Genomic DNA, 20270 nt, shown 5'->3' on the forward strand with positions numbered 1-20270 from the left:
ACTCAGAACTGGACGTAAGTCCCAGAAGATGGTCTCGTTTAAGATGAACAGAAAACAATATCTAGCATATGATGGAGCTCAAATTCCTTTTTAATAGAATTCTACACTTCATCACATCCTACACACTTCACATCCCCTACCCTCCTGATATAGCTATATAAACTCAGACATTGCCCTCCATTCAGAGTTGCTTTGTCTGGTCAGTGGCAGAAAGGAATGGTATTTCTGTTAGGAGAGAAAAATGTGTTATGTGCTCCTCTTCTCTCACTGAAATCAGATATAAACAGCTGGGGGTAAGGAAACAGAAAGGGTGCCACTCGACTCTTATCCATGGCCCCAAGCCAATTCTCAGGGTCCAGCCTTGACTGCAAGAGCCCTGGTGGGGCAGTGGTTAAGTTTAACCAAAAGGCTGGCAGTTCAAAACTACCAGCTGCTCTGTGGGAGAAAAATGTGGCAATCTGTTCCTGTAGATTATAGTCTTAGAACCCTATGGGACATTTCTACTTTGTCCTATAGGGTCTCTGAGTCAGAATTGACTGGGGGCAATGGGTGTGTGTGTGGGGAGGTCTCTTCGTTGGGTCAGTAGACTAGGTAAGTCCAGACCACTTGCCAGGTGGTCTCAGAAGTGTAACAGCTATGAGCCTCTGCGGGGCTTCACAAACTGTTTCTGATTAGATTAACTCCCTCCCCCCACTTATTCTAGGATTGACTGTATAAAAGAAGTTACTTGACAGAGAGAATAGGCATGGAAAAGTTGTTTTTTCTAAAATCCAACATGCAACCAGTCATTCAATTCAAAAAGAAGGGGAGAGAAGAAAAAATGTCAAGTTTTCTTTTCACTAATTTTATTTATATTTGGTAATTTCATTCAGAATCAGGTTGAGATGAATACATGTAAATATGAGCACATATGTGCACGTGTATAATCCTTTATAAATGATATTTGGTATAACTTCACATTTTTGGTATACAGAAATCATTTTATTGTCTTAATGAAGCAGAGTAGACATACAATCAATATTATTTCCTAAAGTGTGCAATATATAAATTATTCACATTGAAAAATTAAAAATGGAAAGCAGGAAAATTTTAAGAACATGTAAGTATTTTTGAATTTGTGATCTTGACAACATAAACTACTAGATTTATAAACCTGAAGGAACATAGCAAGATATACAATTGAACAAGGTACACGTAATAGGGGCCCAATCCAGAGTTTATTTAATACAGTTTAGGAATAATTCACATTTCACTTTGGTTGGTGAAATTTCATGTGCTGAGGCATATAGTGCATCTGAAAGATACTTCCAGAAGTAGATGTATTACACTGGCATTTTAAAGACTTATGTTTCTTCTATTCTCCTTTGTAACGAGGGGGTCTTTTCTCTTTAAAAGCAAGAAGACCTTCAAGTCTATCTTTTGTTGGAATGGTCTAAGAAAAAGAAAACATGATGTTATTTATACCAAAAATTAAAAACAACTGTAAGGTTTAACAAGCTTTATCTGAGAAAATAAATTAGAAGCACATTCTAAAATTTTGAAATCCACTGAAGGTTGGTGGCTCGAATCTACCAGTAGCTCCGCAGGAGAAATAAGACCTGGAAATCTGCTCCCATAAAGATTTACAGCCTAGAAAACCATACGGGGCAGTTCTATTCTGTAATATAGTGTCGCCATGAGTCAGAATTGACTTGATGGCACACAACAACAAGTCATTTGAACGATCCTCCTAATTATGTTAACAAATTTATCATTCTAACTCCAAATATCCTCCTCAAATTTTCCTCCACACAATGAGGTTGTCTGTTTCTAAGATGTCTGTAATTTACTTTTTTCATAGCATGCATGCATTAACAACAAGTGGTGATATATACGCACAGAACAGGCATAGAGTCACACTCAACATATTGCTCACAATTCAGGACACCACCATGCTTGAATGGGAGCAGATGCAATTTTCAGTTCTCAGAGAAAGGAAAACAAAACTCTTTTGCTGTTTCAGATGCCCAAAAGCAAGGTTACATCTCTCAGAAAAATAAATAGGTAAGAAGACTATGGTCTTCTACAGAAAGCCTTACTGCATACAAAAGCAGCAGCTATGTATTTGAACTGGTAAACTTTCAGGGGGCAGGTGGCAGGGCTTATAGCTCAGGAACAGCCCACAAACCTCACACACAGAAGCACGCACAAAGTAGCCACACTGCTTATGGCCTCCTCCCATCATCACTCTACACATAGAGTCAGGACTCAAGTCTACACCTACAAAATACTACAGCTACAGTGAATGATACTAACGTAATTATTCTCAAGAGTTCTCTAAGTAGACAAGAGTCATTAGTCCAGTCTGTGCAACAGAATCCATCATTAGCATTAGTAATTGTCAAATGATTACTATTTCAAATCCATTTTATGACTTTGGAATGGGTAAAAGGGTAGGCTTGCTCAGGATATAGAATTCATCTGAATTATACAGAAGGTAAACATAATTTGTAAGAGTGTATCATCTGTGAATTTATGATTTTTTTTTTTTTACATACCTGAGCATAACAAGCTTCTTCTATTGCTAATCCTGTTACTAAATCAACCTGAGGATAAGAACAAAATTCATTTCAGCAGGAATTACTTTTTAAAATGTGGTATATTCAATATAAATTCACATTTAATAACGCTACTCCAAAGAAGTGTAACCCTCTGAGTAATATGGCAGGTTAGAATTATAAGGAGGACCAGAGATGCTGGAATGCAGGCTGCCTGGGTTCAAACCCTCACTCTACCACTTGGAAGCTGTGAGAATTTGGGTAAGTTATTTAGCCTCTCTGTGTCTCAGAGAGGTATGTATGAACATCAGAGTAATGGTAATATGTATGAAATAGGGGTACAGTGAAAATTAAATGAGATAACCCAAGTACAGCCTTTGTAAAACATTTAAGAGACATAAAATATGAGTAAATTATACATATATATATATATATATGTATAATTTACACACACACACACACACACAAATATACATAATATATATATAAAGAGCTCTGATGGCATAGTGGATAAGGCATTTGGCTACTAACCAGAAGGTCAGTAGTTCAAACCCACCAGCTGCTCTGTGGAAGGAAGATGGGATGATCTACTTCCGTAAAGATTTACAGCCTTGGAAAGCCCAATGAGTGTGTTGCTATGAGTCAGAACCGACTCAATGGCAGTGAGTTTGGTTTTTGGTGTAATATAAATATAATCTGGAACATACCAAGGACTATTTAAGGTGTTTGCTAGTGTAACTGTTACTATTATGTAAGAATTTTTGAAAAGTTTATCAAGTACTTAGCAAAGTTTTAAAACTACACATACTGTTAATAAATCCAAATTCTTTTTATTGCTATGGGGCCCAGAAAGACATAGTAACTCTTATTCTGAAAGGAAGAAGCACCTTTCTTCAAAATTCTCATCATTTAATCAAACTAGAACACAGCTGTACTTAAAAACCCATGATCAATAGGTGATGCACTTCTCCTTTCCCCTGTCTGTCTCTACTCTGACTCCTTTGGAGTCATCTCCCTGGAGAATCTCTAGGATCCCCTAATTTGCCTTGTCTATGTTGGGCCCCCCAGCAGAAAAGCACACTGAAATGTTAAAGGGGAGATAGCTAGATTCAGCTAAGAGCTAGGAAGTTGTCCTTGGAATTTTTTTTATACTATGATACTGGTGCTGAGAATAAAAAAAACGAATTCTTATTTCTTTTGAATTTCTATGAACCACTGATCACTAAATCTATTAACTCAATGGCAAAAATAACAAGGTGTTATAAATTGTGGGATATCAATGATATTACCAAACTCTTGTAATTATGATACTGAATCAACAACACCATAAACAGAATGAAATCAACGACGTAGCTAAAAAAACAAAAAACAAAAAACCTGGTGACTGTCAGTAATAGGTTCAAACAGGTATATTTTAAAACATTAAAAAATAATGTACACATCTAAACAGGGTTCATTTAAATTAAATCTCCATTCTCTGTTCCAAAAGTAAAAAACAAGTGAAAAAGTTAACTTACCTCCATCCCTTGATTAATTGCTAGTTTCGCTACTCTCATTGCAAGAGGTCCCTAAAATTCAGATTAAAGAAATACAGATTTTCATTGCTATTTATGCAAATATGTTGCACATCCCAGTATCATTCAGAAATTTCCATTGCTGGATCCATGGCATAGAACCAGTAATGGTTGTGAGGCAGCAGGCGAATAATTTTAACCAAGCAGTGTATAGTAACTATATTGAACCAGCAAGGTATTTAAATCCAATAAGCATTCTGTTATAAGGCAAGCTCTGGATTCTCAGAGGTCAGAAGGTAATCCAGTAGAGGATTTATAACTCTTGAATGAACAATTCCCTTACAAGTTCAGAAGGGAAAAGAAAAACAGAAGAGTGTTTGATTGATACCACACCAATTAATGCTTATGATGGAAGGTCGGGCTGGAGATGGGGCTGACACTATTGGTTAATGTGAGGTTCAGGAATAATCTATTGCAGACACTAGCTCTGTATCTTTCCTCCATTAGCATCAAGACCTGAGATGATAGTGTATTAATTAAGGATATGTCCTACAGACAGACAGTACCCCACAATACAAAAAAAACTTGAAGCCTAAATAAGTATTTTAGGATGTATTAACATAAGAAAGAACTAGGATACTCTCTGTATCAACAGAGATACTCTCTGAGATACTCTCTTTGAGAAGTAAAATACCATTCTGGTCTTGTGGAACTCTTACCAAACTATCCTATAGAGAATCATAATATCCCAGATAAAATTATTTTTAAATTTCAAAAAATTGCTTGTAGGTAATAAACTTGAATTCAATGGCATATTTTAAAGAATAGTTTGAATTAAAATATAAGGTAGGTTCTAAATAAAAGATCCAATTAAGAACTCTAAGAGCTACTACGTGAATGAATGAATGAATGAATGAATACATGAAAATACCACATTTTCTCCTATTTAGAGATTTCTATTAGCAAATCTGATCTATCTAAACTCTCTTCTGCAGTCACATACTTAAACATCCTTTCACAGGCTACAATTTGGAGGCCGTGTTACTTTGACAAGAACCTTAGTCACAATTCTTCTAAGTGTGGTTTGCAGGTGTAGTGTGCACACTAGTACCATTTATCAGGGCCATTAATTGATTTTTTTTTTAAATAGCTTGATCCTCCCAATGAGGATTCTTCCACTTACTTCTGTCACCAATGATCTAAACAAAGAAATTTCCAACCCTCATATGTAAATGAAAACCCAGAGCCCTTGTTAAAATTTAGATTCTGACTTAGTAGGTTGGGATGTGCCCTGGGATTCTGCATTTCTAATGAGTTCCCAGAGGATACCTGTTCTGCTGGTTTACTTTGTTGAACATGGTCTAGAAAAAAATAGAAAAATGAAAAATACTACATTACAGAGAATGCTTGATTGTATCAACTTCCCATTTACAACTTAAAACTAATGTCTTTTCGTCACAACCCTTTCTTAGAAAGAAAAGTGGAAGTGATATAATACAGAAATCATCTAGAAATACTAACTTCACAGAAGCTTTCTAAGTATTTGGAATAGTAATCTCTCAGTGACAAAATAACAATTGTAAAAATAAAGATTATTCCATCACAAATCTCATTTTTTAAATTTTACATGTAGTTTCTCGGTTATACATTTTCTGAAGTCATTTAACATCTCCTTATAAATCTGTTTGACTTGGAGAAAAGTGAACATTAACAATTAGGAGTTCTCAGAGCAATGTTCTTCAGACACAGATGACAAATGCATGAGCTAGCATGGTGATGCCAGCATGGTTTATCACATGATGGAGGGCAGCTTGATGTCAGCTTACAAATGGGATAGGAGGCAGAGAAGATGCCACTGGTTCTCAGGCAGGGTGATGTGTGCACAGTTATGTCATTAACTGCACTGAGGAGCATGGAGAAAGAGCAAGTTCACAGGTGTGAAGGTAAATCTGAACTCCAGATATGTTAAGGGACTAATGAGCTGTCTATGTAGAGCTCTGAGTGTGGAAGATGAAACTCAGAAAGATCAGGAAGGGCATAGGTAATCAGAATCAGACTTATGCCATAACCTTTCTTAAATACATCTCTTTATTTCAATTGAGATATGTTTTGGTCACAAAGTTCTAAGCCAAGGAAAGTCATTAAACCAAAATATTTAGTAAAACTAGTAATTCTCTTGATTTAATCTCTATTTAGGTAGACATTTTGCCAATATTTTGAAGAAAATACCAATACCAAAGTTATAGCCAGTGTCATCGAGTCAGATCTGACTCATAGGGACCCCTCCTTGGGTTTCCAATCACTACGGAAGTAGACTGCCCCATCTTCCTTCTGAGGAGTGGCTGGTGGGTTTGAACCGCCAGCCTTCTGGTTAGCAGTCAAATGCCTTAGGCACTATGCTACCAGAGTTCCCTACCAAAGTTATAGTGAGAGTGTTTTTAAATTTTTCAGCAGTAAAAATCTTTATTTGCTCCCTCTATAATCATTCAACAAATCTTTACTGAACTTGTAAGACTGACTGTAAAGCTCTATTAGCTTTTAAAAAAAAAACCCCAAAACAAATTCAACTGCCATCAAGTCAGTTCTGACTCATGGTAACCCCTCTGTGGGCTTCCGAGGCAGTATCTCTACAGAAGTAGATTGCCCAGTCTTCCTTCCAAAGAGTGGCTGGTGGGTTTGAACGAGCAGCCTTCTGATTAGCAGTCAAATGCCATAAGCACTATGCTACCAGAGCACACAATAAGGGGAACAAATTATCTGAAGTCCCTGTCCTAAAAAAAGCTTACTGCTTATAAATTAATTAAGAAAGACCAAAGTAATAGCAATATCAAGCAATGTGGTTTTAGAAAACAAACTCAACAGTTAGCTTTCAGTCAGAGAGTTATTAGGGACTAACTGGATCATGGAAGAATTGGGTCTTGTCTGATTCTATAACGTGGTAGTAGGTATAGGAGGTGAGTATCAAGTCAGTGGTCATCACAGGGTAGGAAAAAGTCAGGAAGCCACTAGAAGTTCAACTGGCTAGAGTATGGACTACTATGTCTGTGGACTGCTATCTACCATCCCATGACGATGCTCCAATAGGTCCCCAAATACCTGTCAGCAATTTAATTCTTCACAATCTAATATAAAGCTACTCAAAAACTTTTGTGATATGGATATCCAACCATGTTTTAGAGTGGCACTAAGCAGGCAGGCACTCATAATGCACTAGGTCAGGTTATCTGACCAAAAGGCTTTATAATGGGTAAATGGCAGAATTCATACTTTAATATTAACAAAGCAGCTTTATCTATATCTACTTTATATAGCAGGGTTCCACGTTGTGGTGTAGTAAATTACATAGTGTGGCTTTTCTAGCCATAAGTCTTTGTAAACTCCATGGTGAAATTTGCTGTGAGCATCTGAGTAGCTCCTGATTGTTCAAGTTATCCACTGGGGTATTTCTGTCGGGAGCAGCACAAAGCAGTCTTCTGGGAAGTTCATTCTCTCTCAGGTGTATAGAATTCTGATGTTTGTCACTCTGCCAGGCTCAAAAGGAGACCTCCTAGAGACAGAAAAAAACCTCTCACTGCTGTCTGTGAGACGCGAGAGACATGCATTGCCGAGAGATAGATGCAAGAAACGTGTTGTTGAGAGAGACATGAGGGACACGCATTGTAAGAGACTGTGAGAGGCATGCACTGCTGGGAGAGAAACACTGAGACACACCCACTGCTGAGAGACTGAGAGAGACTGTTGGCTGAGAGACAGTGGGCTGAGAAAGACTGTGTTCCTGAACTTGAACTGTAGCCTGTTGCTTCCCTAATAAACCTCACAATCTGTGAGTTCTGTGTGGTAAGTGCAGTGAATTACTGAACCCAGCAGAGAGGTGGTGGGTGCTGTGGGAGGAACCACTGGTGTTAGGGTTGGTGAAAGGGCTGGAGGGAGGCTTGTCTGGCCTTGCAGGAATAGGCCTTGGGCTACTGATGGTGATTCTGTCTTCTTCTTGTGGGGTTAGAGGAGGTCAGAAGATGAGGCCTCCTTGCCCCTTTGGCACATGTACATTAGGGAGACTGAAAAAAAAAAAAAAAGAGGAGACTGGCCTATTAAATTGAAACCCTAGGACAGAGTACTGGCCATGGAGCAGGCTGGGACAGGGCTACATAGGAGGCTGAGGTCAGACAGTACAGCTTTTCAAAGGCTAGGCCAGAGTCTAACACTTGCAACCAGTGAGAAATGACCACAGGTTTTTTTTTTTTTTTTAAATTGAAATTTAATCACACAATTTGATGAGTTATAAACGATGTTATACAGTATAACCATCCCACCACACATTTCTATCACTCAGAATGTTCTTTTATGCCTCATTCCAATCAACTCTCTCTCATCCCTGTGAGTAACCATGGTCCTAGCTTCTATCACCATAGACAATGCTGGCTTACTACAGGTTTTGGAGAATGGAAATTGTGTAATTTGCAGCAGCCCTGCAACAACAGTAATGTGACAAGAGCACACAGGAAAGACTTTTGTCAGAGAGAAAAAGGTTAAGTTGGGAGGCAACTGGCAGAGTTAGGCAGACAGCTTATTCTTCCACAACGGAAGACATGTTTTGGTTAACTACAAGACAGAGCTGCCACCATAGTATATAGAAGATGGCAAGGTCTTCCTGGCACCCCTGTTTTTGGAGCCTAGTCTCCACCTCTCCTACGTACTTGTGCCACTGCATAAAGATACCAGGGACAGCTTGGCAGTTTTATGAGCACTCAAGCCTGTAAGATCAGAATAAAAGGGCCTATGTATGGAATGTTACCAGCTCTAGAGCTTTGGTCTGCACTGTGCCCCTTTCTGAGCATCTCTAGATGCCTGCAAAGGTTCTCACACTGAGAAAATGAAGCAACACTCTGAACAAATGTGGATGGATATATGCATTTTTCTGGTGAGAGATTTTAAGATTCTCAAAGGGCTCTGTGGCCTAAAAACAGGGTATGTATCCTGGTTGAGTTAACTGACCTGAGTTAGAGAGGAAGTTATTCTGACTCTAGAAATGGTTGTGTAGGTTTATGAAACTTCATACTCTAGCAGGTGTGAAGAGATATAATTAATTTCATAGCAAAAGACCTCTCCTATCAAGTTAAAATCCTATAATCCATGATTTCAGACCATAGGAATATCTGAAAAAACACCTGAGTGATAGGACAAAGAATTCCTTAAAACAGGACCACCAATGCACTCTGGCTAATATCAGTCATCAGAGTAGTCATACTCGGGTCAATGGGGAGTGTGTTCTGGATTTTGCCAGTGGCATATAAGTATGTTGTGCACAAAGGAGCAAAATAATGCCAATATCATCCTAAAAACACAGTAAAACAAGAAACTTCCACTTTTCATCAAACAGGTTATTTTAAGCTAAGCCATTGTAATGAAAGCCCACTTTGACATAACAGATTGGAGCCCTCTTACTGTTAGAAAACGGTGTATTTCAATGTGTTCCAACTTGGGAATGGTCCAACACAATGGACCACTCATCAGTCTCTCTCCATGTGCATGACTCAAATTGGAAGTTTCAGTTGATGAACCACTTAAAATAATTTTCTAAGAAGTTTTGCCATGTGTGATAAATGTTCATGTAATATATTGTCAAAGGATGTCTACAGCTGCCCTCAGATTATTTTAAAATTGTAACTTTAATTTTAGAGGGTGTTAATGTTAATCCAGCATAATGTTTCTAGGTTTACTGCCATATATTCCTTTCTCTGTAACAGAAGCCAGCGCAATCTCAGATATGTGAGATGATTGCTTTTCTTGTCTATATGTTATTGATAGAAGAGGAAATACAATTAGAAATACCTGAGGTAAAAACTCTCTTGCAAGGTCCAAGGCCTTTTTATAGGCAGCATCCCCCTCTTTGTTCTGTTCTAGGACATGGCTGATCAAGCCTATTGCTTTGGCTTCTTGGCCATCTAGCACACGTGCAGAAAAGATGAGCTCCTTTGCCAGGGACATTCCGACAGTGCGTGGCAATCTCTGTGTACCCCCTGCAGAATGGATAAAAAGAGAAAATTCATGCGATGATTTATTTGATACTTGAATGGTTTGACTACTTCAATGTCTCATTTCTTTATTTATAAAAAATAAACCAGGACCAAAAGTTTACATGTCAAAATGATGAACTGGAAAACTAATTCTAAACAGAATCTAACTCTGTAATTAAAGTTAATAAAATAACACCAAAAAAAGTACTTGAGAATATTACGTTATTAATAAATGATTTTGACACTGAATATTACCTGCAACAGTTCTGGTATATTCTGAATTCAATCCACAATCGTTGACATGTCAGTAATCATAAAATGAATAGCAACTGAGAAGCAATTCTCAGAAATGTCCATTAAGCTCACTTACTAGAGGTATGCAGAGTTTTCTCAAACTTGGCATTTGTCTTTTAGTTTAGATAAAACTTGTCAAACCTTGAGAATTTAACTCAAGCACTTTTGAAGAAAAATTTATTGCAAATGATTTTAATAATAATAATAAAGAACAGATAATTACAACTGCATAAAGATAGGCTTTGTCATGGTAGTGTCTGTGAGACCATGTACTAATTGCTTCATTGGCTTCTCTTTTGGAGATGCTCTCTCAGACAAAGATATACCCTCACTTTCCTTCCAGTCACAGAGGAAAATCCACTGAGTGATATGTCAGAAGCCAGGAATTTGGCTTTGATTTTTTCATGTACTATTTTTGAGACTTTTCGAGTTGGTTGACTCTAAAGTATCACTATTTTTATTTGTTGGATGGGGCAATACTTACTTTTAAAAGGAAGTAAAGGTCAAATGAGAATATGCATATACACTTGAAAGATACTACATAAATATGTAAATGAAAGGGTGTAATTAGTACAAGCACAACCACTCTCAGGTGCCCAGACACATTCCACTGACATTGAGCCTGAGATCTTCCATGTTTGCCAGGGAATACAGTGGTATATTAGCATGGTTTAGGGTAAAGTTATATAGTTATGTAGCTCTGTAGAAAAACAATGGGAGCTCTGGTAGCATAGTGGCTAAGGCACTTGACTGCTAACCAGAAGGCTGGCGGTTCAAACCCACCAGCCACTCCTCGGAAGGAAGGTTGGGCAATCCTACTTCCGTAGTGATACTGCCTCGGAAACCCAAGGAGGGGTCGCTATGAGTCAGGGAGCCTGTTCTTTAAAGACTGGTTAATAAGGATCCAGGAATTGACAGAATACCCACTGAGATGTTTCAACAAATGAATATAACACTGGAAACCCTCATTTGTTTATGCCAGGAAACCTGGAAGAGAGCTACCTGGCCAAGTGACTAGAGAAGATCAATTATTTCTGCCCATTCCAACAAAAGGTGATCCCACAGAATACAGAAATGATTGAACAATATCATTAATATCACACACAAGTAAAATTTTACTGAAAATAATTAAAAAATGATCATGGCAATACGTTGACAGAGAACTGTCAGAAATCCAAGCCAGATTCAGAAGAGCACATGGATCGAGAGATATCACTGCTGATGTCAGATGGATCTTGGCTGAAAGCAGAGAAAATCAGAAGATGTTTATCTGTGTTTTATTGACTACGCAAAGGCACTCTACTTTGTGGATCATGACAAATTATGGATAATGTTATGAAGAAATCTAGAACACTTATTAGCTCCTAAGGCATTTGACTGCTAACTAGAAGGCTGGCGGTTCAAATCCACCAGCCACTCCTTGGAAGGAAGGTTGGGCAATCTACTTCTGTAGTGATACTGCCTTGGAAACCCAAGTAGGGGTTGCGATGAGTCAGATCCAACTCGACGGCAGTGAGTTTGGTTTTGGTTTTATTATCAGGAGTAACCTGCACATAGATCAAGAGGCAGCCATTTGAATAGAACGAGGGGCTACTGTGTGGTTTAGATCAAGAAAGGTGTGCATCAGGGTTGTATCCGTTCAGCATATTTATTGAATCTGTATGCTTAGCAAATAATCCAAGAAGCTGGACTAAATGAAATAGAACACAGAATCAAGGTTGCAGGAAGACTCATTAACAACTGGCAATATGCAGATGATACAACCTTGTTTGCTAAAAGTAAATTAGACTTAAAGCACTTACTGATGAAGATCAGCAACTACAGCCTTCAGTAGGAATTACACCTCAGTAGGAATTACACCTCAACATAAAGGAAAAATCCTCACAATTGGACCAATAAGCAACATCATGGTAAATGGATAAAAGATTGATGTTGTCAAAGATTTCCTTTTACTTGGATCCACAATAAATACCCACTGAAGCTTATTGTTGTTGTTAGGTGTCTTTGAGTTTGTTCTGACTCAAAGCAATTCTATGTTCAACAGAATGAAACACTGCTCAGTCCTGCACCTTCCTCACTATGCTTTAGCCCATAGTTGTAGCCACGGTGTTAATCCATTTTGTTGAAGGTCTTCCCCATTTTTGCTGACCCTCTCCTTTATCAAGCATGATATTTCTCTCTAGGGACTTGTTCTTTCTGACAACATGCCCAAAGTATGTGAGATGAAGCCTGGCCATCTTCACTTCTAAGGAGCAATCCAGTTGTGCTTCCAAGACAGATTTGTTCCTTCTGGCAGTTCATGGTACTTTCAATATTCTTTGCCAACATCATAATTCAAATGCATCATTTCTTCTTTGGTTTTCCTTATTCATTGTCCAGCTTTCACATGCATATGACATCAACAGTCGGAACAAGTAAGAAGAGAGCCCACAAGCAGGAAGCGAGAGTGAGGGGCAGTCGGCCAGAACAGAAAAGGGTAGTGCTCCCAGGCAGGAAGCTGGAGCCAGGACAGACGGCTGGAACAGGTAAGGGGAAGGCCAGGAAGTGAGTGAAGCAGTTTGGAACAGCTAAAGGAAATGAACTTGTCTGTTAGTTTGTTGTACTGTGGTGGCTTGTGTATTGTTGTGAGGCTGGAGGCTGTGCCACTGGTGTTTCAAACGCCAGCAGGGTTGCCCATGATGGATGGGTTTCAGCAGAGGTTCCAGACAGACAGACTTGGAAGAAGGAAGAGGCCACCCACTTCTCAAAGAATTGGTCAGGGAAAGCCTTACGAATAGCAGTGAGACACTGTCCTATACAGTGCTGGAAGATGAACCCTCAGGTCAGAAGGTACTGGGGTAGAGCTGCCTCATCAGAGTAGAGCCAACCTTCATGATATACATTAAGTAGAGCTTTCAGGACCTCCATTTGCTGACGTGGCATGATTCAAAATGAGAAGAAATAGCTGCAAACTTCCTAGGTTCATACTTCATACATTCCATATTCTGATTATTAATGGATATTTGCAATTGGAAGTTGTCAAAAATGAAATGGAATACATTAAAAATTGATATCATAGGCATTAAAAAAAAAACAAACCAAAAACTCACTACCGCTCAGTTGGTGGTCCCAACTCATAGCAACCTGTCCTTGGGTTTCTAAGGCAGTATCTCTATGGAAGCAGATTACCCAGTCTTCCTTCCAAGGAGTGGCTGGTGGGTTTGAACCACCAACCTTCTAGTTAGCAGTCAAATGGGTTAGGCACTATGCCACCAGAGCTCCTTCCTAGGCATTAATGAGCTGAAATGGACTGGTTTGGGCCATTTTCAATCAGATAACTCTATGACCTACTATGCCGGAAATGACAAATTCAAGAGGGATGATATGGCACTCATCGTCACAAAGAATGTGTCAAGATCTATCGTGAAGTACCATGCTGTCAGGATAATATCCATACACCTACAAGGAAGATCAGCTAACATGACTATTACTCAAATTTATGCACCAACCACCAAAGCCAAAGATGAGGAAACTGAAGATTTTTACCAACTTCTGCAGTCTGAAATTGACCGAGCATATGCAATCAAGATGTGTTGATTATTACTGGTGAATGGAATGCAAAAGTTGGAAACAAAGAAGAGTCACTAGTAGTTGGGTAATTTGGCCTTGGTGGTAGAAATAACGCTGGAGATCGCATGATAGAATTTTGCAAGACCAATGACTTATTCATTGCAAATATGTTTTTCCAACTACACAAACAGTGGCTATCCATGTGGACTTTGCCAGACAGAGTACACAGGAATTGGATTGACTACATCTGTGGCAAGAGGTGATGGCAAAGCTCAGCATCTTCCACCAAAACAAGGCCTGGAGCTGATTGTGGAACAGACTGTCAACTGCTCATATGCAAGTTCAACTTAAAATTGAAGACAATTAAAACAAATCCACGAGAGCCAAAATATGACCTTGATTATACTCCTCCTGAATTTAGAGACCATCTAAAGAACAGATTTGATGCACTGAACACCAATGACCGAATACCAAAGGAATTGTAGGATGACACTGTATTAGGCAGGGTTCTTTAGAGAAGCAAAATCAGTAAAACTTATATCTATATAAGAACCTCAAAACAAAACTCACTGCCGTCGAGTCGGATCTGACTCATAGCGACCCCTCCTTGGGTTTCCAAGGCACTATCTCTACAGAATGAGACTGCCTAGTCTTCCTTCTGAGGAGTGGCTGGTGTGTCTGAATCACCAGCCTTCTGGTTAGTGGTCACATGCCTTAGGCACTATGCCACCAGAGCTCCCTATATGTATAGAGAAATTTAACTTAGGAAAATGGCTCACACACTTACAGAAGCTGGCAAGTGCCTAGTTCCTGGATCAAACGTCAAGCTGGAGACTTTTCCTGACTCATGCAGCTGCAGGGACTGACAAGCTCAAGGTTGGCAGGCAGTATACCAGCTGTTGACTCTAACAGACAATGAATTCAAGATTACCAGGCCAAATTGTGGATTGTTTGCTCATAGACAGTTGTAGGCAGCACAACAGCACAAAAGAGTTTTTGTCTTTTTCCCAGGATGCCCATATATCTATTGGAAATAGCACACAACCCTAGGGAAACTCCCTTTAAACTGATTGGCTGCTCAAAACATGTATATCCGATCTCATCATGGGAATAACCACATCACAACTACTTTAACCACTCCAAATTGTGGTAAAGCCAAGTTGACACACAACCCCAACTACCACAGACATCAAGAACATCATCCACGAAGAAAGTAAAAGGTCATTAAAAAGACAAGAAAGGAAGAAAAGATCAAAATGGATGTCAGAAGAGACTCTGAAACTTGCTTTTGAATGAGGACTAGCTAAAGCAAATGGAAAAAATGACAAGATAAAAGAGCTGAACAGAAGATTTCAAAGACCAGCTCAAGAAGATAAAGTTAATTATTATAACAAAATGTGCAAAGACATGGAGTTGGAAAGCCAAAAGGGAAGAACATGCTTGGCATTTTTCAAGCTGAAAGAATTGAAGAAAAAATTTAAGCCTTGAGTTGCAATAGTGAAAGATTCTATGGGCAATATATTGAATGATGCATGAAACATCAAAAGAAGATAGTAGGAATACACAGAGTCACTGCACCAAAAAGAATTGGTCGATGTTCACCCTTGTCAGGAGGTGGTATATGATCAAGAACGAATGGTATTGAAGGAAGAAGTCGAAGCTTCACTGAAGGAAGTAGCAAAAAACAAGGCTCCAGGAGTTGATCGAATACCCATTGAGATGTTTAAACAAATAGATGCTACGCTGGAGGCACTCACTTGGGTATGTCAGGATATTTGGGAGACAGCTACTTGGCCAACTGACTGGAAGAGATCTGTATTCGTATCCATTCAAAGAAAGGTGATCCCACAGAATGTGGAAATTATTGAACAATATCATTATCACACACAAGTAAAATCTTACTGAAGATAATTCAAAAACAGTTGTAGCAGTATATTGAGAGAGAGCTTCCAGAAATGCAAGCTGGATTCAGAAGAGGATGTGGAACAAGAGATATCACTGCTGATGTCACATGGATCTTGAGGGAAAGCAAAGAATACCAGGAAGATGTTTATTTGTGTTTTATTGACTATGCAAAAGCATTCAATTGTGTGGATCATAGCAATTATGGATAACATTGAGAAGAATGAGAATTCCAGAACACTTAATTGTACTCATGAGGAACCTGTATATAGACTAAGAAATTGTCATTTGAATAGAACACGGGGACACTGCATGGTTTAAAATCAAGAAGGGAGTATGCCAGGATTGTATCCTCCCACCATATTTATTCAATCTGTATGCTAAGCAAATAATCCAAGATTCTGAACTATATGAAGATGAACATTGCATCAGGATTGGCGGAAGACTCATTAACCACCTGCGATATGCTGACAACACAACTTTGCTTGCTGAGAGTGAGGATGACTTGAAGCACTTACTGATGAAGATTAAAGACTATAGTCTGCAGTATGGATTACATCTCAATATAAAGAAAACGAAAACCCTTACAAATGGACCAATAAGCAGCATCACAATAAATGGAGAAAAGATTGAAGTTATCAAAGACTTCATATTACTTGGTTCTACAATCAACACCAATTGATGCAGCAGTCGAGCTATTAGATGATGTACAGCATTGGGCAACTCTGCTGCACAAGACCTCTTTCAAGTGCTGAAGAACAAAGACATCTCCTTGAAGACTAAGGTGTACCTGACATAAGCCATGGTATTTTCAATCGCCTCATATGCACGTGAGAGCTGGACAATGACCGAAGAAGAGTTGATGCTTTTGAGTTGTGGTACTGGAGAAGAATACAAAGTACTACAGACTGCTAAAAGAACAAATCTGTTCTGGAAAAAGTGCATCTGGAATGATCCTTGGAAACAAGAATGGCAGGACTTCATCTTACCTACTTTGTCAAGTTGTAAGAAGGGACCATTCCCTGGAGGATTATCATGCTTGGTAAAGTGGAGGGTCAACAAAAAAGAGGAAGGCCTCAACAAGATGGACTGAAATAGTGGCTACAGCAATAGGCTCAGGTATAGCAAGGATCATGGAGCTGTCACAGGACTGAGCATAGCTACACAGGGTCACTATGAGTTGTAGACAACTTGATGGCACCTAACGACAACAACAACAACAACAAGGCTATTGAAAATACCATGGCTTAGGTTAGGTGCACCTTAGTCCTCAAAGTGACATCTTTGCTTTCCAACACTTTAAAAAGGTCTTTTGCAGTGCAATACATTGACTGATTTCCTGACTGCTGCTTCCATGAGTGTTGACTGTATATCCAAGTACAATGTAATCCCTGACACCTTCAATCTTTTCTCTTTTTATCATGATGTTACTTACTGGTACAGTTGTAAGGATTTTTGTTTTAAGTTGAGGTATAATCCATTCTAAAGTCTGCAGTCTTTGAGCTCTGGTAGCACAATGGTTAAGCAGCTTGGCTGCTAACTGGAAGGTAAATGGTTCAACCCAGCAGTCATATCATGGAAGAAAGATGTGGCAATCTTCTTCCATAAAAGAAAGATTATAGCCTTGGAAGTCCATGGGAGCAGCAGTCAAGAAATCAAACAATATTTATGTATCTATGTTCTGGAGTCCCTGGTGGAGCAAGTGGCTCAGCTGCTACCTGCAAGGTTGGAGGTTTGAGCCCAACTAGAGGTACCAGAAGAAAGGCTTATTTCCAAAAAAATCAGCCACTGAAAACCTTACAGAGCACAGTTCTACTCTGACACACATGAGGTCACTCTGAGTCAGAAATGATTCAAAGGCAACTGATTTACTTTATTCACTATGATTTCTTTCAGTAATAAGGCCAGGATCTCAGTAAATACAAAGTAGGACTAAACCAGGTAATACAGGTATAGCTTCAATTTCTATGACTAAGAATATGAAAACTGCTGCATCATTGTTGTTGTTGTTATGTGCCGTCGAGTCGGCCCCGACTCATAGCGACCCCTCCTTGGGTTTCCAAGGCAGTATTACTATGGAAGTAGGATTGCCCAGCCTTCCTTCCGAGGAGTGGCTGGTGGGTTTGAACCGCCAGCCTTCTGGTTAGCAGTCAAGTGCTTTAGCCACTATGCTACCAGAGCTGCATCATTAGGATTAGTCTAATCCTTACCCTTAAAATGGCTGCTGGGTTGCCTGAGGCACTCCTGATGGACAGGCAGCAGAAGAGCAGTTCAATGCCAAACTCGAGAGTAGAGAAAACAAACTGGTAGTTGCCAGTCTACATAGCCTACTGTGTTTCATTTGCCTTATATAGTCTAAACGGTTTTGCTTCTTTTTTCCTGTATTAGGTGCCAACATTTAGAAACTGGGTGATTTCACAAGAAAACCAATTTCTGCCTGGAAGTCAAATGAAGTTGTGTACCTTTTACATGCAATCCTCTCTTTCTACATTGTCACAGTCTTTACCGTTATTATTCCCAACATTGTGGATTAAGCAGTTTTGTTTTCTTTTAAGGAGTTTTTAGAGGAAAGTGAATTTTTAAAATGCACATCTCTATCAAAAGGAAGAATATGAAATATAAAGACAAGTTTCAAGAAAGCATATTTCTCTTGAGTAGTCATGTCCATCCCTACATATTTAACAAACAAAATGTGCCTGTGTTAGAAAAAAGCTTAAGATGTTACTATTAAACACAAGTTTAATAAAAAAAAATAAATAAAAAGTTGAAGTTGAAGACAATTAAAACAAGTCCACGAGAGCCAAAATATGACCTTGATAATATCCCTCCTGAATTTAGAGACCATTGAAAGAACAGATTTGATACAACGAACACCAATGACTGAAAACCAGAGGAACTGTGGGATGACATCAAGAACATCATCCATGAAGAAAGCAAGAGAACATTAGAAAGACAAGAAGGCAAGAAAAGACCAAAATGGATGACAGAAGAGACTCTGAAATTGCTCTTGAGTGCAAAGCAGCTAAATCAAATGGAAGAAACGACAACATAAAAAAGCTGAACAGAAGATTTCAAAGAGCAGCTCGAGCAGACAAAGCCAATTACTACAATGAAATGTGCAAAGACCTTGTGTTAGAAAACCAAAAGGGAAGAACATGCTCGGCATTTCTCAAGCTCAAAGAACTGAGGAAAAAATTTAAGCCTTGAGGTGCAATACTGAAAGATTCTATGGACAAAATATTGAGTGATGCAGGGAACATCAAAAGAAGATGGAAGGATACACAGAGTCACTGTTCCAAAAAGAATTGGTTGATGTTCATCCATTTCAGGAGATGGCATATGATCAAGAACCAATGGTAATATAAGAAGAAGTCGAAGCTACACCAAAGGAATTGGTGAAGAACAAGGTTCCAGGAATTGATAGAAGATACCCCTTGAGATGTTTCAACAAATGGATGCCCTGTTGGAGGCACTCACTCAGTTATGACAAGAGATTTGGGAGACAGCTACCTGGCCAACTCACTGGAAGAGATCTGTATTTGTACCCATTCCAAAGAAAAGTGATCCCACAGAATGTGGAAATTATCAAACAATATCACTAATATCACATGCAAGTGAAATCTTACTGAACTTAATTCAAAAACAGGTGCAGCAGTATACTGACAGAGAGCTTCCAGAAATGCAAGCTGGATTCAGAAGAGGATGTGAAATGAGGGATATCATTGCTGATGTCAGATGGATCTTAGCTGAAAGCAAAGAATACCAGAAGACATTTACTTATTTTTTATTGACTATGCAAAAGCATTCGATTGTATGGATCATAACAAATTATGGATAACATTGAGAAGGATGGGAATTCCAGAACACTTGATTTTACTCATGAGGAATTGTGCATAGATCAGGAGGCTGTCATTTGAACAGAACAAAGGGATACTGCATATTTCAAAATCAAGAAAGGGTTGTATCCTTTCACCATACTTATTCAACTTGTATGCTGAGCAAATAATCCAAGAAGTTGGATTATATGAAGAAGAACATGACATCAGGATTGGAGGAAGACTCATTAAAAACCTGCAATACGCAGATGACACAACTTTGCTTGCTGAAAGTGAGGATGATTTGAAGCACTTATTGATGAAGACTAAAGACTACAGTCTGCAGTATCATTTATACCTCAATACAAAGAAAACAAAAATCCTCACAGCCAGTCCAATACACAGCTTCATGGTGGATGGAGAAAAGACTGAAGTTGTCAAAGATTTCCTATTACTAGGTTCTACAGTCGACACCAATGGAAGCAGCAGTCAAGACATCAGATGACATATTGCATTGGGCAAATCTGCTGCAAAAGACCTCTTTCAAGTGATGAAGAGCAAAGATGTCTCCTTAAAGAATAAGGTGCACCTAACCCACGGGAGCTCTGGTAGCATAGTGGCTAAGACACTTGCCTGCTAACCAGA

The 20270-nt window shown here is 38.9% G+C and overlaps 1 protein-coding gene across 1 annotated transcript in view; it reads right to left on the reverse strand.

The window, feature by feature from the left end:
- Window positions 1-1354: 1354 nt before the first annotated feature.
- Window positions 1355-20270, reverse strand: part of AUH (AU RNA binding methylglutaconyl-CoA hydratase) — a 371318-nt gene continuing 352402 nt past the window's right edge. Inside the window, exons 7-10 of the mRNA XM_007949073.1 lie at window positions 9881-10068; window positions 4055-4105; window positions 2538-2585; window positions 1355-1432 (exon numbers count right to left, since the gene is read on the reverse strand). Of these exons, the coding sequence (XP_007947264.1) occupies window positions 1355-1432; window positions 2538-2585; window positions 4055-4105; window positions 9881-10068 (365 nt within the window). The remainder of the gene's footprint in view (window positions 1433-2537; window positions 2586-4054; window positions 4106-9880; window positions 10069-20270) is intronic.

The sequence above is a fragment of the Orycteropus afer genome, unplaced genomic scaffold (genome assembly GCF_000298275.1).
Source record: "Orycteropus afer afer isolate SDZICR_OR568_19922 unplaced genomic scaffold, OryAfe1.0 scaffold00236, whole genome shotgun sequence".
In the NCBI taxonomy this organism is placed as follows: domain Eukaryota; kingdom Metazoa; phylum Chordata; class Mammalia; order Tubulidentata; family Orycteropodidae; genus Orycteropus; species Orycteropus afer.